General features: G+C 48.8%; 1 protein-coding gene across 2 annotated transcripts in view; it reads left to right on the plus strand.

Annotated features, from left to right (window-relative positions):
* The window catches only part of EPAS1 (endothelial PAS domain protein 1), a 92,613-nt gene that overhangs the window by 30,891 nt on the left and 37,902 nt on the right, over nt 1-23,820 (plus strand). Inside the window, exon 2 of one of the 2 annotated variants that reach the window (XM_027555173.1) lies at nt 21,246-21,439. In XM_027555173.1, the coding sequence (XP_027410974.1) occupies nt 21,246-21,439 (194 nt within the window). The remainder of the gene's footprint in view (nt 1-21,245; nt 21,440-23,820) is intronic. The other variant, XM_027555174.1, reaches the window with a different exon arrangement.

The following is a 23,820-nucleotide window of genomic DNA, read 5'->3' on the forward strand; positions in this document are numbered from 1 at the left end:
CCAATGCAAGGGGGTACAGATTCAATCTCTAGTTGGGGAGCTAAGATGCCACATGCCTCATGGCCAAAAAACCAAAACAGAAACAGTATTGCAACAAATTCAGTAAAGACTTTAAAAATGGTCCACATCAAAAAAAGAAATTACCTATTTAGGATTTAGATGGAATAAGACCTGTAAAACTCCTTGCTCAAAGGAAAACTATGTTCTGAAACTGTGAAGAGGCTCACACTGATTTTCCATGTATTCCTGGTTGGTCATTGTGGTAGAACATAGTTCTGGTAGAACACTGGGTCAGTTCATCGGACTCCTCCGCTCTTAACAGCCGGGGCATCCCAATGGTGTTCTCAGCCCCTCCTCTAGAGGGCAGCACACAGAGGTGGCCCTGCAGAGCTCTCCAGCCACAGCTTTGGTGAGGCTTAGTATTCCTCAAGCTTCCTTATCAAAGATGAGTTCTGCTCCTAAGGTTCCTCCCTCCATGCCTTGGAGACTCTAGGTCCACTCTCTCCAACAGTGTTTAAACTTAGGTTTTGAGGAAACTGCCTCCTGCGGCCCTACTTTCTCGTAGTTTCTTAAGGTGGATATGCAGACCAGACCATTAGTGACCCTGGCCTGCACAGGTGACAGGAAACTTAAAATACTTGGCATATTGATGGTGCCAGAAGACTGATAAAGACAGCAAGGTTACCCCGTCCAGGAAACTAGGGGCACCTCCTGCTGGAAGGCTTCAGCTGGGGGCTTGAGCGGACCTGGGAGGATGAGTAGAGGCCAGGTCAGGTCAGCAGATACGGTGGGTGGAGATACCAGGTACGTCCATTCCCCCACAGTGACCCCTCCCCCACTGCTCCTCGCTAAGCAAACATGGGAGGTGGCAAAGCCAGTTAGATGCGCGGAAAGGAAGCCAGATAGAAAGGACAGAGGAGACACAAACATGAACACCCCCCCAGCCAACAACTGGTCACTGAGAATCCCTGCTCATCACCCAAGTGGTCAGGGACGGCCTGGCTTGATAGGCCAGTTCGGGGCATCCTGGCTTCAGATGAGCAGACCACAAATCCTCACGACACATCTGTACATTTCGTTTATATAGCACCCTCTGTGAAGGCACAAGGATGTATCCTATTTGCCATCAAAACACACCTCAACATAGGCACCCACCAAGGTAGAGAGGACAGATGGGGTCAGGAGGTCTAGAAGGGTGGAAGGGGCGGTGACTTGCTGTTATAACCCTTCAGAGAAAACCAGAGATGAGAACGGTTCAGAAGTCAGGTCTGCCTTCCAGGCTGCACCCCGGGCACCTTTCTTCTCTCCCCAGTTGTACCCTTGTCTCATTCCCCATTCCCCCCTCCTTTCCTTTCATAAAAAAAGTTATTTTTTCCCCAAATAAGCAAGATGGAATCAAACTTTGCAACCTCCAAATGTATGAAATAAACATTATTCCTAATGAGCCTCTGGGAAAGTGCTCACCTTTGAACTTGGCCAAGGATTATGGGGGAAAGAAAATGTCGTAAGAACTCGATAGAGTGTTGGAGTTTCCTGGATTTTTTTCAGTCAAGTTACATATTACATTTCTTTTCCTTAATAAGGGCACTTCCAGAAATCATTCCTGGATGATTAGGCCGTGTCCAAAAGCGGAGACCTACAGTTGGCTACTGACACTGGTTTGGGGATTGTCATCTGGGTGCTAGACAACAGCAGAGGGGGAGACGTGGTTTCCAGAATGTGCTGACTTTCCTAGGACTCAGCCTCTCCACTCTGGGTCCTTTCCAGGCAGGAGCAGAGCATGTAGGCTGTCCCAGGGTGAGGAAAGGGGAGGCCTGGAGCAGAACAGGAAGATGATCAAGAGAACTTGATGGCCGAAAGGTAATAGGGCCAAGGAGGCCTCCTGCTAAGATGAGCTGTTTTCCCTGAGACCTTGCCTGTTCACTGGCCTGCGCTCCTCTCTATTTTTGTCTCCAAGAAGGAATAATAAGATGTCTGTTAAACTTTCCCAAAGAGAAAACACTGTTGGCTATCTCTATAACCTCTACTTGCCTCACGTGGATTATCAGACATTTTCATTTCCTTAGCTCTTCTTTCCTCACAGCCAAGAAGCTCGTCACTAGACATCAAGATGAATCATTCACAGGAGGACTTAAATCCAACTAGGAAAGTGTAACTGCTCAACACATTTTGCTTGAGGTCCTGGAACATTTGTGACGCCTGGGTTTGTTGTAACATGTAGAAGACTTGGTGACATTTTGTTTCCTTGAAACTTTTCCTCCAAGTTTCCATCTTCAGGCTTTAATCATGACAGAGGCCATCAGCTCTGTGCTCCCCTGTCCCTGTGATGGCAGGAAGTGCCCTGCACACCCCCAGTCCCACAGAGGATCTGCAGGACCAGGGCTTCATGGCACCCAGCAGCGTGGATGTCGGTTGCTGATTCATGGAGAGGCTGCCTTTCTCTGACCGCTCCCCAGCCCCTGCACATGGGGAAGTTTAGTGCACAGCCCTTAAATTGAAAGTGCCCAATGTACAGGCTGCCTCCTGTCCTACACCTGTTTACTGCAGCTTGTCTTTTAAAATAAGCCATCCTGCCAAGAGCAGGTTCCCCTGGTGGCTTTGAGGTTTGTCAAGGTTCTCTAGAATCGACAACTTAGCAGTGACCTCACAAGTCTTGGCTCTGGCGAGGCAAGGTCTTTGCGCCAGAACAGGGTCAGCACCCATGGAGATAATCACCTCTTGTAATATCCACACAATCATCTCATTGTCAAAGCACTAGGAATGCGAAAATAGAAGAAATGCCACAACAGGGTTGCCCCTTGGTTCCGCTAACCCAGGCTTCTGCTTCTTACTGAGGGCACCTTGGGACACCTCGGGAGGGACAGTCCCCCCATTCTGGGTTGACCCCAATTGGTTAAGGCCTGTGTTCCCAAACCTGAGTTGAGCCCTCTTTACCAGGCCTGGTTCTGGTCCATCTTGTCGGGAACCCCTTCACCCCTTCTTTGTCCTGGCTTACTCCCGTTTGTCCTTACTGTCTCCTTGAGAAGCCTTCCATAGGTCTCCCTTTCTCCTCACCTAGGTCAGGGCACCCTCTGTGCTCCCAGAGCTCTGTTTACTGACTTCAGCAGCAACAGAGTCAACCCTACACGTCAGGCATGATTCTAAGCGTGCTGCTCATATGTAACACTTACTCTGCCCAGGAGTCCAGGAGGCAGGGACTTTGAGATGAACTGTTTTTACAAGACACGGGTTTAGAGAAACCTCAGTGACTTGCCCCGGGTCACAGAGGAAACATCTGCGCCCCCAAGCCCAGGCTGTCTGGCTGGCTGTCTGGCCCTAGGCCCTGACCTACTTGTCCGGCTCCCTCACTAGACCATCAGCAAACTGCGGGCAGGAACCCATCTTTCCCTCCTGTATCCCCCAGGGCCTGGCGCTGAGCAGGCACTCAGTAAATGTTGACTCAATGAAAACAAAAGCTCACCAAACATAAATGCCAAATGGGATTTAAATTCCAAAGAGCCACCCTTCTTAACAGAAGGCTAAAATGCAAAGGAGTCCTTGCTCTCTGAGCTCAGTGATAGTGCTTTTCAGAACCCTGGTTGCCTCAGGACTTCTCCTATGTGCCAGAGTTATACAGTTAGGTGGGTGTAGGGCAGGCAGGTTTCTCACAATCTCAAAGGCGATCAGAAGTCACTCCAATGAAACCAGAGCTGCATCTGGCATTTTTTTAAATAATTAGCAGAAACTAGTAAGCAGAGACCCAGCAAAGAGCATTTCTTACTTGATTCTGGAGAAATGAATCTTCTCCTCCAATGTGGCAGCAGGATTTGAAATGTCCCAGGCCTGCAATGCAGGAGACCCTGGTTCAATTCCTGGTTCAGTAAGACCCCCTCTGGAGAAGGGATATGCTACACACTCCAGTATTCTTGGGCTTCCCTGGTGGCTCAGACCGTAAAGAATCTGCCTGCAATGCGGGAGACCTGGGTTCAATCCCTAGGTTGGGAAGATTCCCCCGGAGGAGGAAATGGCAACCTACTCCCGTATTCTTGCCCAGAGAATTCCCATGGACAGAGGAGCCTGGCGGACTGCAGTCCATGGGGTCGCAGAGAGTCGGACACGACTGAGGGACTCAGCACAGGCACAGCTGAGAGAAGCCATGAGAGTTACCAGGACTATATAGCCACTCAGGTCTCCCACACACAGCTAATCTTCTAAATGGTTTAATCAAACCCAGTGTGGCCTCTGAGGCTACAGGGACTTGGGGCTGTTTTTTCCTTGGGCTTAAAGTCTTTTCTCGGCTGCTGACTCACATGTTAATGATTGCTTCCCACAAAGTGGAATTAACAGTGCTGCTCCACTCGCTTGCCTGGGTGTTACATGATGCTACAGTCAGGGGACCTTCGTCCCAAACACAGAAACCAGCCTTTGCTTCAGAGTCGCTGGGGTAAAGGCTGCTGGGGGCACTCTGCTCGGCCCAGGATACCAAGGGTTAACCTCCCAGTCTTTTGACCAAAATCTCCTGAAAAGTGGTGTAGGCAGGAGTTTCAGTTCCCTGTCACCTGTCAGCATTAAAGGGCAGAACTGGTGTTTCACAGAAATAATATTGACTTGTTTCTCTTTGACTGCTAGGCTGGATAATGAAGTAAAAATGACATTATCTCTAATTAAAGTGATTTGCAGAAATCACTTGTAGAATCTCAGTACCAGAGATTTGCCATTAGCAGGTTAGCCAGATAAGAGGAGCAGCTGGGTTCTGTTAACCCCTTCTAGTCTGGGGTGTGTGTGTATGTCGGGGGTGGGTATGTTAGGGGGCAGGGTTGAGGTTAGGGGACTAGATTTTTAAAGATTGAAGTGTGGGCTAATGGTTTATTCCAAAGTGTAGGTCATTCTCCAACCCTTCTTGCTTGCCTTTAAGGTTGTATTGGGTTTTTAATGGGGTTTTTTTCCCCCCTCTTAGGGTTTTTGTGTTTAGTAGCGTTTTTTCCTTTTTCTTTTTTTTTTTTGGCTTGGCCAATTTTCTCACCTCTATTTTACATCACCGAAGGGGTGGAACCCTGGCCAAGCTCCAGCATCCTCCGTGCCAGAAATCTGACTCCCGAAAGGGCATGTCCACATGTGACACGAGGCCTTTGGGTGATGGTGGTGTTGGCAACAGATCACTCTGTTGTCTCTGGGAGGTGGGGTCAGAGGCAGAAGCCTCCCTGGGCTCATCTGGAGGGTAGGCAAGAGGAGGGAGGGGAGGGGCAGGGGGGCAAGGAAGGAGCGGGCTGCCCTTGTCCAGGCTTGTTCACCGGTGTTAGTGAAAGCTGCCTGGCATCTGGCACACTGAACATGATGTGGACACGGGCATAGCCAGCAGCTTCATATGAAAACGTCCCGAGGGTATGAGGATCTGGTCCCCAGGAACAAGGAGTCACTGGATGTTAAGTAACCGGGTGATGAATGCAGCCACCCTCACACCTCTTTATTAACCCACTTTCTACCCGGAAAGCAGCAGAGCATTGTAGCTCTGCCGTCCTAATCCCACTGCTGGGGGATCACACCGATTTAGCCTTCACTCCAGCTTGCCATACCATATCTGAAAGAGCTGGACGAAACTGTCATTTTTGGGGTAAGAGGCAGCCCCAGCGTCTGATACATGAACTCTTGACATTTTGTCCTCAGAGAAGATCCTTAAGACAGGGAATACTAAGGTGATGCTCACTTATAGTTAAGTGAAACAACACAACTCTCCGGTTGCTCAGGGCCGGCAGGAGAGGGGAAATCAGTGTGGACTGGGTAGTGTGGCCAGGAAAACCTGTGGATCTGATGGGCCTGTGTTGGTTCTGAAAGTACAGGGTTTGGAATGTAGGAAAGGAGGGATCGCATTTCAGATAAGGAAAAAGACCTTGAGGGGCATCCACAGCTTGAACGTCATGGTGAGGGCAGTAGGGAGCTGCCCTTGTTTTTTTAAATAGGGGAATGACATGCTGAAATAGCTTGGGGAAAACAGGGGTGGGCTGGTGTGCCGGTCCTCTCTCTGAGATCTGGTTGAAAGTGTATTCTTGATCCGTGGTCAACGAGGTGAGAGGCAAGGGAAAACAGCTAGAGGATGGGGGCTAAAGTCTGAAAACAAATGCAACACCGCTGGAGCCCGAGGAGGCGTGCGACCTTGCTCAAGTTTGTTTTCTGTCCCATGGGCAGTGTCTGAGTAACTGTTCAGCAAGAATGCCTTGCCGAAGTCTCTGTGGGCTGGACCGAGGCTCCTGCTCGTGGTGGCCCAAGGGTTGCTGCCATATTTAGAACTCTTAACAAAGGGACTTGTTTCCCCTGGCTCTGCTCCCAAGGAAGAAGGGTTCTCATATTTGCTGTCCACTGTGGCAGAAGCACAACCAGAAGAAGAGGGGTCCAGGCTGGTTCTATACTGCCCACCGCCCGCTAGGTCAACCGCTAACTGGTCAGTCGGGCCGGCGGTTACCGACTCAGCAGCTTTATTATCGTTGACAGCCCTCCTCTGTGCTTGGCCGCTCAGCCCTGTGTGCTGAGTGAAGTTATTCTCCCCATTTGGGCTTTTCCCGTCTTGCACCCACCTCCAGTATGTCTCCTGACCCCTGGCATCCCTGCTCACTCCCCAGCAGTATCTTTGTTCTTACCCCGCCTGCCCTCATGATTACCTCCCTGTTATCTGCTCCTCCTTCGAATTCCCCCTTTGGTGACAGGCTCTCCCCATGTTGTCCAGCTTTACATACTTTCTCCACTCAAACTCCCATGGCATCTGCTGACCCCCAGGCCGTTCCTTCAGGACTTGACTCTTCACTTCTCTACAAGCTCCCTGAGGTCAGGTGTGGTCATTCCATCTTTCATTCTATTGCTCACAGCCCCGGCACATGAAAAGCGATTTACAAATACTTACTGAATGAGTGGAGAGAAAAAGTGGTTGCTGGTGGGGAGGGGGGGCGGGCACACAACGTATTTCCCAAATTACTCAATATTATCACTTGAGAGCATGATAGTAATGTGAGGAAGACTCTTTGGCATTTCCCATGGTTTTTGATGACTTCTGTACAAAAAAATGGAATGTAGCTTCCTAAACGTGCATGAATATCTATCTCACTTCACATCATAGTATGAGGAGGCAGAAATGAACAAAGCAGGGACTTAACGTGACCATGTAAACAGGCTGAAAATTGTGGTTCTAAAGGAGAGAAAGGATCTTGAGTTCTTTCTGGGTTCCTTTCTCTGTCTTTCCTTTTTTTTTTTTTTGTCTTTGCTTTCTCCGTTCTATAAACAGGGAGGCTAGAAGGGGTATGGAATAGGAGGAGGAATGAGAGAACCTGTGCCTCCCCCCACCCCAACCCTTGCTGTTCTGAAATACTTTAAATACCAGGCACCGCAAGTTCTGGTGTCAAATTGGGATTAGTAAAGCAGATCCTGTGGATATTCCACTATTAACGTATGATCAGGCATCAGTTCTGATTAGAAGTCTGAACAAATGTTTCTTTCTTTGAAATTGAAGTGTCTAAAATAAAGAGCAGAGAACCAACCCTTAAAATCATGTTCTGTACTTGAGTTCTCCCTGACCACTGTCTGTTCCAGTTTGGGGCTTTTTAAGTTTTTTTTCCAGCCAGAATGTCTGACGACACTGCCAGGGGAATTTCTGCCCCCTCCTTCCTGAATATACCCAGCGCTGGCCCCTGAGGCGGCCCAGTTCTGTTTTCTCATGACACAGTGATTATTTTTGGCATTGTGCATATTTTCTCTAATGTTATTACCTCCCCCGCTGCCCCTACTCTCCCCCCTCCTTGGTTGCCTTTTGAGGAGCAATCATTTGGGCAGTTTGGTGTAGAGCAGGGGGTTAATTTTAGTTCTGTGTAGTGAGAAGGGAAGTAGAGGGGCAAGAGGACTTCTCCTTTGCTTCCTCTGCAGCACCCCAGCCGCCCGCCCCCCAACCATGGTGTCAGTGCAGAGGTCCTGGCCCCCCAGCTCATGAAAGAGCCTGCTTTTAGCAGGCTCTGGGCTCCCCATTCATCCCCTCTGCCGGCAAGATTTGAGGGACTGTCTCGAGGTGACGCTGGGGGCCGCACCTCAGGGATGGCATCTTAATGACTTGACTTGGCTGGCGTTAGAGCAGCCCCATTCAGAGCGAGTTCACTCCCTGTGCAGTTGGCTCACTCGGTCTCTGATCATAGATGTTCTCTTGTTCACACTGCATGAGGAAATGGAGATTTCCAAGTGGGAAGCAGCCTTCCCAGTGCTTTAACTCTTCCCTTAAGGGGAAAGGAGTCTCGGAGAACAAAACACAGTCTAGGCTGGCCCAGCTGCAGCTCCCGGGAGAGGAGCAAGGCCCAGGACTGGGGACGGAGGCCAAGACAGCCAGGATCACTTTCTTTTCCTCCCTGAGAGGCAAAGGAGATGAGTAAAGGGCACACTTGAATTGTCCTTAAAGTCGAGTAGCAGATATTTAATTTGTCTGCTGTGGTCCAAGGTTCCCTGAAGGATACACTGAAGTAGATGATGTTGTGTCTGTGCCCCACCCCAAGGCACTTTCTTGCAGTCTAGTTATAGCAGCAGGAGATTTGTGTAGAAAAGCCAGCAAGACTGGGAAACCTTTAAGGAGGGCCAGTGAGAAATGTGGGTGAGAGGTGCCTTGGAGGAGGGAGTGAGAGTGGCCGGGCAAGTGTCTGGGGAAGTAGGGCTGGAACTGCCCCCCAAGGGATGGAGTTTTAAGAGACAAGAAGGGATGAGATGATAGTGGTGAAGATGTGAAGGAGGAGAGGGACTCCAAAGTAGGGCTTGATGAAATCCTATCAAGAAACAGAAGAAGTCAGATGCTTCCTGGCAGAAGAGGAGACCTAACTTGTTAGACTTTAGGTGACTATGGATGGATAAGGATGGCATCTCTGGGGAGCACTGACCCAGCCAGACGTTGGTATCTCCCTCACGTCCTTGATCTCCAGGCCTCATGTGTCCTTGGGTCTCTTTCTATTTAAACTGTGGACGTGGACAGTAGAATTAGCATCGTCTGGGAGGCGGTTAGAAATATAGAACCTCAGACCCCAGCCCAGACCTGTGAGTCAGAAGCTGCTTTGTAACAGGGTCCTGGGGTGCTTTGTAGGCAGAGGCAGGTTTGAGAAGTGCTGGTCTGTGTGACTCCACGGGCGGCTGTCAGCAGCACTGGTTTAGACCTCAACTCTGATTCAAAGAGTTGGGGAAACACACAAACATCTTGAAGTGTCTCTGCACTGGGGCTCTTCTTAGATGGAAATCTTTTATTCTAATTAAGAATTGGATTCGAATTTTCATGAATGATCTAGAACAGTGAGCAATTTTGAAGAATTCACAGAATGGAAACCATTTAAGTGGTTTTTATCTAATGTCTCCAGTTCCTACTACTCTGTACTGTTTATGCTTTGGAGCACACCAGAGGAGCAGATGGTGGGATCCTTTCCCTCCAGAATGGTTGTTCTAGTGAGGAGACAAAGGCTACAGAAGTGAAGTGAGTGGAGGACAAGTCAGGGCCTGATGATGCAATGCAGGGTCTCTGAACTGGGAGGTGGAGAGGTCAGCATAAGTGAGGCCTTCCTGGAAAAAACGGACCTGGGGAGGTCCTGCCGGATGAGTGCGATTAGACAAACCGAGGGATGAAGACCATGTCCTCCAGAAAGGTGTGGGGAATAGAAGAGAGGGGCTAGGTCTTAGCCTCTATGGGGACAGTAAGCTGCTTCCCACTCCCTCCAGGGTAAGTGCTTGCCTCCTGCTGGGGAATCATTTTACATCTGGGGCAGGGCTTTTTTTTTTTTTTTTTCTTTATCCCTCTGCTGTGCAATTTCTCTATCAGTTCCCTTAGTTGAAGGCAGTGTTGTAGGAACAGGATGGCCGCCTAGGCAGAATGGCTGGAGCCAAACCACAGATTGTGCTGTTGGAAGCTTGTGGGATTCAGAGGAAGTAGGCTGCTGACAGAGAGAAGCCCTAGGGAAAACCCTTGATCAGATCTGGTACCAGCTTGGGTGTGGGGCAACACCCTCACGCCCAGGGAAGTGGCACCAAGGAAAAGCATTTATCAAGAGTGGAATGTGTAACCTGTGTGTGTGTAGAAAGCCAGGGAAAGTGTTAGTTGCTCAGTTGTGTTTGACTCTTTGCAACCCCGTGGGCTGTAGCCTACGAGGCTTCTCTGTCCATGGGATTTCCCAGGCAAGTATACTGGAGTGGGTTGCCATTTCCTTCTCCAAGGGATCTTTCCAACCCAGGGATTGAACCCAGGGCTCCCACATTATAGGCAGATAGATTCTTTACCATCTGAGCCACCAGGGAAGCCCTAGTCTTTTCTGATGTCTATAGATGCTGATAGCAAAGTAGGAACTTTTTTTCTTTGTGAAACAGACATCTCCAAGCAGAGAAAGGGGATCCTACTGGGCCTGGTTGGTTATTGTGGGACTGGTGAGACTGACCTAAGACAAGAGGGTGAATGTGATGTTCCCTCTGCTGCATCCCAACCAAGACTCATCACATTAAATATGCTTAGAGGGCTTCACCCCCAATACAGCTAAACCTTCTGAACCCGTGAGAGGGATCTGCCTGTGAGCATTTTGGGGAAGGTTGCCCGATTGCCATCAACAGTATGGGATTTGGGGTCAAATGGTAGGTTTGAGTGCTGGCTCCATTGCTGGGTGACACAGGGCACGTCACGAACATCCCTGGAGTCTGTTTCCTCATGTGTGAAATGGGGTGATACAGGCCTACCTCATCAGATTGTGTCAGGATTAAATCAGAGGCGGTGCGGTGAGAGTTCTTTAGCAAGGGACAAGTGTTGCATGTGGTCCTTTCTTAGCTGCAGCAGCAGCAGCAGCCCCTCAGCTTGCTGGGATTAACTAGTCCCCCAGCTGGAGTCTGCACGGTGCGGTAGGGCAGGCAGGAGTGGGCATCGGAGGCTGGAGAGACCAGTAGGGAGCCAGGTGGCTGCTCACTTTCCTCCTCTTTATGGGGAGTCTTCTCTCTCGGTGCATGGGACATGATGTGATCAGGGCAGACAGAAATAACACCTTATTTTTACGCTGGAGCTGAGTTCCTACTGACCAACAGGAGTGGCCATCTTTGCAGAACTGGATTCTCCAGTTTCAGTTCCAATTAGTCATCTCTCTTCAGATGTTTTAACCTGGGCATGGCATGAGGGAAAGAGGAAGCCTGAGAGAGCTGGTCAGAGGACAGGGAAAGTTGCTGAGACAGTATGCACATCCTGCTGTGCTTCTCTGGCTGTCTCCCTGTGGTAGCACCTCCTCTGGGGCTCTGCATTCAGTAATGGCAGCTGTGGTCTGAAGATGCTGCTCCCAAACTCATCTCTTCAACTTCCACATGTGATCATGGTGAGAAAGTCATGGGGAGCTGGCAGCAAGCTGGATATGTGTCATCCTATATCATATAAAAATGTATAAATTAAAAGGCAACACCTGATAGAAAGGTAGTTATGATAGTGTTATTTATAACAGCTAGAAACTAGAAGCCATACTCTGATCAACAGTGCAGCACATTGTGATCCACCCATACAGTATGACATTGCTGGCTGTTAGGAGTATCTTTAGAGAGTTCTCTAAAATGTGATAAATGTTAAGTAACAAGCCATGTATCCAATGAGATCTCAATTTTTTTCTCTGTACTTTTTGTGTTTTCAAAATTGCCTGCACTAAATGTGCAATACCCTTCCACCAAAGCCTTTTTAAAAAGTGTTATCTTAAACTAGGTTATGCGATGGTAATGCATAATGAAGGTCTGTTTCCAATTGTGTGAACCATCAAGTGCTTCTTGGCAATGGGCTCTGTTATGTGTCCTGGAAAAAGTCAGAGCTCAGGGGTTTGGTTCCAGCTCCGCACATTCCAGTACCTTTCTGAGCCTCTATTTTCCTCATCTCTAAAATGGGAATAACAGTACTTGCTCTTTGTGCCCTGCTGGGTAAGATTTACAGATTAATGTATAAAGTGTGCTGTAATCTGTAACGAGTGATACAAATGCAATGTATTGAGCAGAGAACGACACTAAGTCCTGGGCTTGGTGAAGCTCAGCATAGAGCCAGCTCGTCACTGTTACTCCTGGGCACGCATGCTTTTCCCCGCTGGGCTAGGGACTGCACATGTCCTCAGATGACGTGAGGAGCTGGGTTATCTGGAGCCCCAGATGGGCTGTACCTACGGAGCTGCCCAGTAATTGGGTCTGCTGCTCTCTTCCCCAAGGCTGCCTGGGGCCTAGGAGGCCACCAGATAAGCATCTCCAGTGGGCCCTGAGCAGATCTGACCATTAGAGGGCCATGTTGGGTGGGCCCCAGACATTACTGTCAGTGCTGAATGCAGTCCAGGCCCTGTCTCCCCAGGCACAGACCATCTGAGGGGTCAGGCAGCCTGGGGGCTTAGCCTCAAGACAGGGGTGGTGGGGAGGTTGAGAAGTAAGATGCTTCCAGGATCCCTCCTTAAGGGCAGGCCTCTGTTGCCTCTCCAGCCCTCCTCTCTTCTTTGTATCCCTTCTTTCAGGGCTTTTGATGCCCCAGTCTGTAGTATTAGTCTAATCTCCCAGTTGGCCTGTGCTCTCTTTCAGGGCAGAGGCCAGTCCTCTCCCCAAGGCATGCATATTGCAGAGTGAATAGTGCCTTCCACCCTTGTCAAGTTCTGTCTGATCTGCCCAGTTTCTACTGAATTTGCTCGTTTAATTTCTTCTGTTTCACCTGGATAATTTTGATGCCTTTTCCTTTCCTATATAATATATAACTTATGTAATAGAGTCCCCTATACTTCACTACTGCCTCTAGGCAAACATCAGAACACATCCAGAAAGTTGGCCACACCACCCTCTTCTAAAGCATTTTTGCCACTCCTTTGGAACTGCCTTCAGAGCCAAAGACCATTCTTTTCAATGCCTTCAATTGTGGCAAGGCCTTATCTTTGAGGGCATATTTTATTCTTTCAAACAACTGAGATCCATCTACAGCCAAGTCTGTGACTAAAAGGGGTGGCTAAACAGGATAATACTGTTTGCAATTTGAAATCAAGTTAGTTCTCTGAAGTATTATGATGGATTTGTGTGGCTCTGAGGTCCTTTCTAAAAGACCTCCCAAAATACTTAGTGCAGTGATCATTTAGGGCTTCCTAGGTAGCTCAATGATAAATAATTCACCTTCCAATGCAGGATACGTGGGTTCGATCCGTGGGTTGGGAAGATCCCCTGGAGGAGGAAATGGCAACCCACTCCAGTATTCTTGCCCGGAAAATCCCATGGACAGAGGAGTCTGGTGGGCTACAGTCCATGGAGTCACAAAGAGTGGGACATGACTCAGCAACTAAACAGCAACAACAAATGGCCATTTCACTAGAATAAAGTTTGTGCCTTCTCCCCAGGTGGCTGTATTGGAGGGTTGTTGGCTTGTATGTAGCCTCGATTTAAATCTGTCTCCTTATTTTCACCTCCCTCTTTCTGTCAGTTATACCTCTGGGGCACTGATGGTCACATGAGCTCCTAGATAAAATAACTTTGGTTTACGATGGTGACCTCAGATTTGTTGTACATAATGAGGGTGGACACAGTCCATGATAGGAGAAGAGATGTGGTTAGGTTTAAGTACGTCTGCATTTATTTCAGTCCTCCAAAGACCCGTGATCACAGACTCAGAAATCTGTTAATAGACCCTCCAAGTGATTCTCCTGCAGGCTAAAGTTGAGATCCACCGTTCTACAAAACTGGGACCAGTGTCGCTGCATAATGTAAGGATCAGAGGAGAATGTTTATGAAATGCACCTAGCCTCTGTGCTCAATAAATATCAGTTCCCTTTTTTCTTCCACCAAAAAAAAAAAAAGCTTTTTTATTTTTAAAGCACACTGCTTTGCAGTGGTGGTTTCCCAGCCCTAGCTGCAGAGGAGAATCACAGGGGAAGCTTTAAAACCCCAGATGCCAGGTCAGGCATCCATTTTTTGAGGCTTCTCTGGTGATTGCCATGAGCAGCCAAGATTGAGTGGCACCAGCTTTGGTTCTGCTCTGATTTAATCCACGAAGCTGTCAACCCCTCTGTGTAGGGCAGCCACTCCTGGGTGGGATCCTGATTGCTGGGATCTGGAGCACATTCCTCCCTTCAGGCACCCCTCGTGCAGTGCAGCCTCAGTGAAGGGACACCCTCCCTGTTGCATTTGACCTTTGTTTCATCCCTTTACAGCCTCCTGCAAATTGGTACCAGCTTAGAATTTCACCACCAGCCAACAGACTGATTCAAGCCGGCTCAATTAGTTTCAGTCTCTCTCTCCCTAACCTGCTAAAAATCCATTCTGCTTCTAAGCCATCTAACCTTACAGGGAACAGGTATATTGTTTTGACACCCTGATGGCCTACAGGCATTAGTCATGGGAACCCTAATCACACTAAAGGTCAGGAGACTATGGCTAATTAAACAACCAACCCCCTTGGTGTAGAGGGTGACATCTCAGGGGCCCCAGGCCAGGCTAATAATGGTTCCATTACTGACTTAAGTAGGGATCCCTAAGCCAGCCTTAGAGCAATGACTCCAAAATTAGAGACTTTCTAAGATAATGAAGCTCTGGGCAAAGAGGTTTCTCCCTGTTTAACCTGTAGCATGCATCTGCTGAAGCTTTAGGACAGTCATTTTTGTTTTATCTTTTGACTGGCTGCCTGGTTGTTTCCCTTAGTTGAGATAGAATGTTTCAGAATTTGAGATTTTAACTTGGAAAGAATATACATTTGTGTATATGAAAATGTCCCCCCAAAGTGAGAGACGCCGCTTGGTCTCCAGCTGCAGCGTGAAGAGAGACATTCATATAGGCTGAACCTGCGGCTTCTACGGAGCAGCACAGAGCCGCACGGAGCTGCTTCTGATGGCCCTGCACCAGACTCTCAGCCCTGAGTGATGCAGCCTGCATCCTGCCCCAATTCCCCTTCTTCCTACTCACACCCCTTTTGAGCTCTGGCCACCTGATGCGAAGAGTTGACTCCTTGGAGAAGACCCTGAGGCTGGGAAAGATTAAAGACAGGAGGAGAAGGAGGCACCAGAGGATGAGATGGTTGGATGACGTCACTGACTCAGTGGACGTGAATTTAAGAAAACTGTGGGAGATAGTGAAGGACAAGGAGGCCTGGTGATCTGCAGTCCAGGGATCACAGTGAGTCAGAACAACAACTGGTTCTTAATCCTACTCCTAAGCTTCCAGCTCTTTTCCCAAGGTGAGTGGGATGCTCACCTAAGGCAGCCTCTCCTCCCACCCCACCAAGGAATCTTTATGTCAGTGTCTCTTTTCCATCGTCCCCGCCCCTCCTTCCTGTAGTGTACATGGACATCCAGTTGGTGGGAAAATACCTAACACAGCCTGGTCCATATTGAAAGTAGACAGAAAATAGCAGCTTCCTTGCTGCCAGTGGACAAACATTGACCTTGAACCCAGAACTAGGTTTGAGACCATGTTTTTAGCAAGTCACTTCATCTGTCTACATCTCCCACTTCTTCATCTATTAAATGGGGATGATGATTTCTATTTCTCAGGGATTTTATGAGACTCACGTGAGATAACATGTAAAAAAAAAAAAGTGCTGTCTGCACCCCTCAAATACTGTGAGGTACCGCCGTTTGTCCTTCTGGGATCAGCTGGAGCCTCCCTGGCGAGCCTGCCTTGACCTTGCTTGGGGCCACCAGCTTGTCTCTCATCTGAACCACCTGTTGTGCTTTTTGTCTGTACTTATTTGTCTGGTTAACAGGGATGTTTCAAGTTGGCACCCCAATCAGACTGCATATTCCTTGAGAACAAGGAATGTGCACCTCAGCCACAAGGTCCAGAACGGAGCTCAGTGAATACTTCTGGGTCTGCATAAGGACACAGTCAACCAGGGCCATGTTCAAATTATATATTCCATATACCGCATATTGTACAGGACCACCCCACGGTCACAGGAAGGCCACCAAGAAGGATAAGAAGAGGGACTTTGTAGAAAGATAAACTGGAGTGAGAAATACATTTCTGATGATCTGGAAAACTTAGATAAAATATATTTTTACCAAAAAATAAATAAACCAGAGAATTGTAACATGGCATGTCTAGAATTATCATTAAAAAATAAAAATTCTGGTCTTTGCAGTGAATTCTAGGACCCATCTAGGGAGAGAAAATAAGGCATATGTACTTTAGGACATGAAGCCTCGTTGACCTAAGGACCAGCAACATGACCCAACAAACTGGTCAAAATCAGCCTGACCAACAAATGAAACTGCAGCCCTGACACGTGGTGACTTGGTGACCAGCAGCTGTAGGGCCAAAGTCTGACTGCGACTAGTGCTCAGGTTAGCCTGGCAGTGGGATCATTAATATCAGCCATGGTGGAGAGCTTTCTAGTACTCCCATCCCTTCTATGCTTGTCTCACTTGATCCTGACAAAGAAGACAGGAGAAGGCTCCCGTTTCACAGATGAGGCCATTGGGGTACTATCTCAACATCAGATAGCAAGATAATGGGTTGCCAGTGTATTAAAACCAGTATTAATACAAGTGTATTAACCAGTGTATTAAAACCAGTCCTCCTAACTCCCTGTCCCTTGGTCTGTTGACTTGAGAGGCCCAGCCTGTGGTTGATGGGGTGAGGTCAACGGGGTGCGTCAGTTGGGTCAAGGCAGGTCTTACTTCACATTTAGCTGTATTTCTTCGTGTTGCTAATTCAGTGATGGCAGTGCTACACGTCTGTCTGTTTTTCCAAGAGTCAACATTAGACAGCTATCTCTGGGCTGTGTCGAGGTTACCTAGATAATCCAATTAAAGTCATGCTGGTCCCAGAGCACTACTGTAAAAACAAGGTACCTGAAGCGGAGCTCAGACATTTAAACCGAGAGTCTCTGTGAGATTCTCAACCTTTCTTTTTCTCAATGTTAAGACGTTGCTGTTTATTTTTGCTAAAGCCACTATCTCCTACCATTAAGCAATAGAAAGAGTGTGTTTTGGCCTGAGAAGAGATGGGTTCTAGTCCTAGCCCAGCTGCTAATTAGCTGAACTGTCCTAGGTTAGTAACTTAACCTGACAGGGCCTCAGTTTCCAGATCTGTGAAATGGGGACAACAGCAGTGCCTGCCTTGCCCATCTCACATGCAGGTGGTGAGGATGGAATTAGACAGTGAGCACCTACGTGTCTCAGGACTTCTAGGTATCTGCTCCCTGACTGTACCGTCTCCAGGGGCTTATACAGGCACTAGCTTGTGACCTTGAGAAGTTAAATATGATGTCTGGGTCTCAGTTCCCACATGTGTAAATTATGCTCACAATGCCTCCCATAATTGTCCCATTAAGAGGATTATAATGAGGTACTATATGTAAGGTTCTCAGTGCAGCATCCAGCACAAAAGTGTCAGTAAACATTTGTGCAGCCAAGGGAACATCATCAGATCAGTCGCTCAGTCGTGTCCGACTCTTCGAGACCCCATGAATTGCAGCACGCCAGGCCTCCCTGTCCATCACCGACTCCCAGAGTTTACTCAGACTCACGTCCATCGAGTCAGTGATGCCATCCAGCCATCTCATCCTCTGTCGTCCCCTTCTCCTCCTGCCCCCAATCCCTCCCAGCATCAGAGTCTTTTCCAATGAGTCAACTCTTCGAAGGCAGTGGCCAAAGTACTGGAGTTTCAGCTTTAGCATCATTCCTTCCAAAGAAATCCCAGGGCAGATCTCCTTCGGAATGGACTGGTTGGATCTCCTTGCAGTCCAAGAGACTCTCAAGAGTCTTCTCCAACACCACAGTTCAAAAGCATCAATTCTTCAGTGCTCAGCCTTCTTCACAGTCCAACTCTCACATCCATACATGACCACAGGGAAAATCCATAGCCTTGACTAGACACACCTTTGTTGGCAAAGTAATATCTCTGCTTTTAAACATGCTATCTAGGTTGGTCATAACTTTCCTTCCAAGGAGTAAGCGTCTTTTAATTTCATGGCTGCAGTCACCATCTGCAGTGATTTTGGAGCCCAGAAAAATAAAGTCTGACACTGTTTCCCCATCTATTTCCCATGAAGTGATGAGACCGGATGCCATGATCTGAGTTTTCTAAATGTTGAGCTTTAAGCCAACTTTTTCACTCTCCACTTTCACTTTCATCATGAGGCTCTTTAGTTCCTCTTCATTTTCTGCCATAAGGGTGGTGTCATCTGCATATCTGAGGTTATTGATATTTCTCCCAGCAATCTTGATTCCAGCTTGTGTTTCTTCCAGTCCAGCGTTTCTCATGATGTACTCTGCATAGAAGTTAAATAAGCAGGGTGAAGGGAACATAGTAGGAGCCAAATCTCAAAGGCCATTGCCGGACAGAGCGCCAACTCCAGACAGCCTTTTCCTTCCCTGGCTCTTCCTCTCTGTCTGCTCTTCCACTTCAAGGAAAGGGTGATGGGAAAGGGAAGCACTGTGTATGCAGATCTTGGCATGAAGGTCACAGCCTGTGCTGGTGTCTGTTTCACTCAGGATGCCTTCTCTTGTTACTGTTGTTGTTTAGTCACTAAGTAGTGTCCAATGCTTTTTGTGACCCCATGGACTGTAGCCCACCAGGTCCCTCTGTCCATGGGATTTTCCAGGCAAGAATGCTGGAGTGGGTTGCCATTTCCTTCTCCAGGGGATCTTCCCAACCCAGGGATCAAACCTGCATCTCCTACATTGGCAGGCGGATTCTTTACCACTGAGCCACCAGGAAAGCCCAGGCTTTCTCTAGAGGCTTCTAATGGCTGATCACGTGTTGATGATGCTTTTTTCAGAAAGCGTGAACATAGGTGCTGGAGAGTGGACTCAATGTCCTAAAGACACCGGCTCTGCTTTACCTGCTGTCATGACACACAGGTGCGATGGGTACAGTCACAGCATCCTGCCTCTTTCCCACCCTCCCTTCCTGGTCCAGAACACCTGCAAACCTTGACCAACCGCTTGTGCTCCACAATCAGAGGTCAGGATTTAAAGGCAACTGGGAGGGACTAGTATACAAACTGCCACTACCGGCTGGAGCGAAAGCAGAATGATCCTACGGGCAGGCTCTGAGGGATGGGTGTGAGGATGGGCGGGGCACAGGGCCCGGAGCTGTAACAGCTGAAAGTCATCGGGGGTGGGGTGGGGGTGGTGGGCGCAGAGGAAGCAGGTTTGGTAAAGGAAACAGAAAAGGGAGATAGGGCAAGAAAAACAATCCCACCCATTTCACAGTTTTTCAGAAGGTTCTTCCAGACCATCGAGAGCTGTTGGAGTTTCTTCTTGCATTCTGAATCTACAATGCTTAATCCATCCAAGGAGCGCTGGGTGTTCTGGTTTTTTTTTTTTTAAATAAAGCATGTTGTAAAGTCAAAACAGTGCCTCTGCCCCAAATCTTGAGGGGTTTGAGAGATGGCATCCCCAAATCTTGAGGGGTTTGAGAGATGGTGTGTCAACATTTGGGGAATCCCAAAAATACTGATTTTTTTTTTTTTCTGTCCAGATAACAGGCTGCAAAGCCAAACAAAAAGAGAAGTAACCTTTGGTTTTAGAACTCTCAGGAGAAAGGATAGACAGAGCAAGTCGGAGCTGGTTGGTTGAGGCCTTGAGAGCTATGAGCGTCATTGGACACTTGTTTATTAAACAAGCAATATAGGTACTTTATAGAAACATAAGAAAATATGAATAAGCACTTAAAAAATCTCCTCACCTCACTGACCTGACACTATGAACGTTTTTGAAGATAGGGAGACAGGACATCGTTGGTGGGTAAGAGCCTAGAGTTTGGGGCCCAGATGCCTGGTGTAGGGTCCCACTTCCCTACCTAGAGGCTGTCTTAGAGGCTGCAGGTGAATTAACGGCCGTCCCCCCTTATCCGTGGTTTCACTTTCTGTGATTTCAGTTCCGCAGAGTCAATCCCAGGATGAAAATATTGAATGGAAAATTCTAGAAATAATTCGTAAGTTTTCCGTCTCATGCCATTCTGAGAAGCATGATGAAATCTCCTGCCGTCCCACCCAGGACGTGAATCATTCCTTTGTCCGGTGTGTTTGTGCCGTATATGCTACCTGCCCATTCGTCCAGGGAAAAACAGTACTTGTAGGGTTCCTGGACTGTCGGTGCATTCAGGCGTCCACTGGGGATCTCGGAATGAATCTCCGCGAATAAAGGAGGGACTACAATACTTAGCCTCCATCGACCCATTTCCTCATCTGTAAATTAGGGATAATAATAACTACTTCCAAGGTTAGTTGTGAGAATTAAAGGAGCCAGTGCAGTAGTGATTAACACCATCCCTGGAATATAGTAAGCACCATACACAGGGCAGCTGTAAGAATAATAGTCGTTAGTATTTTATTATATTTCTAGATTTTTCCTGTATAAGAGGTGTTATGTATAAAACATATATTTCCATGAAAATAGGATTCTGCTGTACTCTTTTGTAACATTTTTGCTCTCATGCTCATCTCTTCATGGACAAATTTGTTATTACTATTAGCTAACACTGCTTTACCATCAGGATAGCCCTGGCACTAAAGATTTTCCACGTGTTATCACATGTCAGTCCTCAACATTAACTCTGTGGGGCAAGTACTGTATTATCATTTTACCAATGAGAAAACTGAGGCTAATCAGTTTAAATAATATAAATGTACAGAGCTGGCAAGTGGACCTCTCTCCTGCATGAAGGGAGATGAGGCTGACTGGAAGCCTCTGCTGGTAGATCAGAGAGGAATCGTGTCTGTGCTTGGTCCTTTTTAACCCTTGGCAGGTGTGTGCTTGGGACATCAGACGGATAGGTGTCCGTCTGGTTGACTGCTCCTGGGCTCTAGTGGCATTTTCAATTTTTGTGATGGAAATCACTGATATGAAATGGAATCTAAGGTCCAGTACTGGGCTTAGTTGTTTAAGCATTTTTTCCAGAAGCAGTTCTTCATCTTGCTCTCCAGAGGCTTTGACACAGCCATCTAAGCCACTGGCCACAGCTTCCTCACACTTCCCTCTTTGTCCTGGGCGCTCACCTCAGTCCCCAGATAGCCCTGGGCATTGCCAGTGGATTGACTCAACCAGCAAGTCTTTGCTCAGACTTCACCCACTGGAAGCCCTGGTGTGGACTCCATGGCGTGCGGGATGGGAGGGCGGCTGAGAAGACACGAGATCCACAAAGGCAGAGCTCTTTGTCACCTGTGGCTCAGGTGACCGATGTGAGCCCACATCAGCCCAGCGGGCGAGTGTGGCCATGCCTTGGATGGGGGAGTCCTGAGGGTGTGATGACCGGGGGTGTGGTGGGATGGCAGTGATGTTCTGGAGACTAACCCCTGTCTCTCAATGTAGGAGCAGCTCTGAGAGGAGGAAGGAGAAGTCCCGAGATGCAGCCAGGTGCCGGCGGAGCAAGGAAACAGAGGTCTTCTATGAGCTGGCGCACGAGCTGCCCCTGCCGCACAGCGTGAGCTCGCACCTGGACAAGGCCTCCATCATGCGGCTGGCCATCAGCTTCCTGCGCACGCACAAGCTCCTGTCCTCTGGTGAGGCCGCGAACCCTGGGCCCCCTCCCTCTGTCCCCCCACCCCAACCCCCGTGTTCTCACATGCAGGAGCCAGAGCTGAAAGGCCACGGGCACAGAGCAGGGGTTTTCCTCCTCAGGAACCCCCACTCTGCACACCTTCCACCCACAGCAACGCCATCCTTAGCGTTTAGTTTTCTTTTATTGCACCTCTTTCCAGCAGTGGCCTTGGCGGTGATTACAATCATGGGTTGAAGCCCTTGGCAGCTGAGGGGACACAGAGGGCTGGGAGAGCGAGAGCCGCTGCTGCTGGCTCCCAGTTGCCATGCCCTCGGCTGGCAGATCCACTCTCCAGTCCAGGTTGGATGAATCCTTTAGGGAACATCTTAGTGTTTGTCCGCCGGCCACCTTCTCCAGAAGGCAGAGGTGTGCCCATGTGACCCTTCCCTCTTACTAGCCAGGATGCCAGGCAGGTTATTCAGTGTCTGTGCCCTTAGTTTCCTCATCCGTAAAAGGAGTTAGAATACTTATTGCTCAGGGTGTCTTTAAGAATAAACTGAGATAATGTCTGTGAAGCACAGGCCCAGCCACACTGGGGAGCCCCAGACAGATAACCATCTCCCCTCAGAACCCACAAATTCTCACCTTCCCTGCTATCTCTGCAAGTCTCAAGGTCATGAAACTTTTTTCCCGCTCAGAGTTCATCTTCTTCAGAATACCATTTCCTGTTAGTCCAGACCAGGAGGAGGAGGCCTGGGGCTTCTGCCAATATCAGATCTGACAGACAGATAGTCAGTCAGTCCTTTCTAGTCTGCCAGTTTTGTAAGGGAACTGGGCACGGGGCTGCGCCCCTCTGTGCCCACTGCCCCCACCCAGCCGTGGCACCGTCAGTAGCCTCGTCTGAGGTGGTGAGCAGAGCGGGGCGGCAGGGGGAGTTCTCTCGTGCTTGGTTTTCAGTTTTCCCGAGTGAGCCATGTACCTTGGAGCAGGGTGGACTCTGCCATCCTGTTATGCAGTGGCTATTCTGGGAAGGAAACCCAGAACAGAGGGAATCCAGTGTGAGGCGGGGAGGCCGGAGCGCCATGTGCTATTCTGGGCCCAGGAGCACAGGAAGGATATGGGGGGAAGACTCAGAAAATAGGATGACAGCGCAGTGGGTAAATCTAAAGCATCTCAGAAAAGAGCAGACAGGAGGGAGAGAACCCAGGGTGAAATCTTGCTCTCAAAATACTTTGAAAGAAACAGTGCAAGGCACTGGCAGGCGTGGTGTCATAGATGCTGCAGAGAAAGGGAACCATGGACTGACGTCCAAGAAAGGCCTGGAGATGCCATCGCAGGGCGTGGGTGTACCTGTTTCCTTTAAAGAAGCATGTCCTCTAGGACAGGTGAGGGCCGTGTCTGGCCATGTTGGAGTCATCTTTCCATTTGCACAGAACAGGGGGTGGAGGACTTAAGGACTAGACAGAGACCCCTTCCCCACACCCAGAAGCATCTCGTCTTTCCTGTTCCAGTACTTGAAATTCCACACTGAGACACAAAATGAAATTCCACTTTTAGACGCTGATTTCTTGGGGTTCATCACTACTTTCACCACCATCACCCCTGTTCCTCCACCAACAGGGGTCCCCAAAAGGAGTAATACATTAATCCTGAGACAGCTTTCTGACTAAATTTGGGCTTGGAGGATGTTTCTGCTCATTTCACAGATGATTAGAAGTGAGGCACAGAAAAGTTAACTTTGCTGCAAAGGCACACATTTAGCACCTGGAGTTCAAGTCCTTTTGAATCCAGTGGAACAGAGACACGGAGGGCAGGAGCATTCTGCAGACTTGGTCGTCATCACCTGAAGATGTGGATGGGGCCTGGTGATTGAGGAGAAAGGGGGTCTTCCTTGGTGGGGAACCAAAGTTAAACGGAGGCATCGGGGGCTGGCCCTGAGCAGTGGGGTCTGTAGGGGAGGTCCTTACACACTCAGTGGCTGTTTTTACCCTGCTCTTGGTGCACGGCCTTGGGTTTCCAAGCTCTCCCGTGCATAGCCACCCCACCCCATCAGTGGTTCAGGGTTGGCTTGGACAGGACATGTATCAGAGGCTCTGAGCATGTCTGCCTGCAAATGTGCTGGCGAGAGCCCCCTGTGGGCCAGACACACCTGGGGAGATGGGACCAGAGTGGCCACAGCAAGACCTCACATATCCCTGCCCAGGGCCTGTTGCAAGTTGTGGACACAAAGTGCCTGCCCTCTGGCTGGGCTTTTCCCCGGGCCCACTGGAGCACTCAGCGTGCTGGCTCTGGTCCTCTCGGTCCGGAGGAAAGAAATGACAGAAAAGGATAAAAAGTGTCCACATTTGGTCATCTGATCTGGGTGTCCTTGAAGGAGCAGTTCTCATGAAACATGCATCACCT

The sequence above is a fragment of the Bos indicus x Bos taurus genome, chromosome 11 (genome assembly GCF_003369695.1).
Source record: "Bos indicus x Bos taurus breed Angus x Brahman F1 hybrid chromosome 11, Bos_hybrid_MaternalHap_v2.0, whole genome shotgun sequence".
NCBI lineage: Eukaryota > Metazoa > Chordata > Mammalia > Artiodactyla > Bovidae > Bos > Bos indicus x Bos taurus.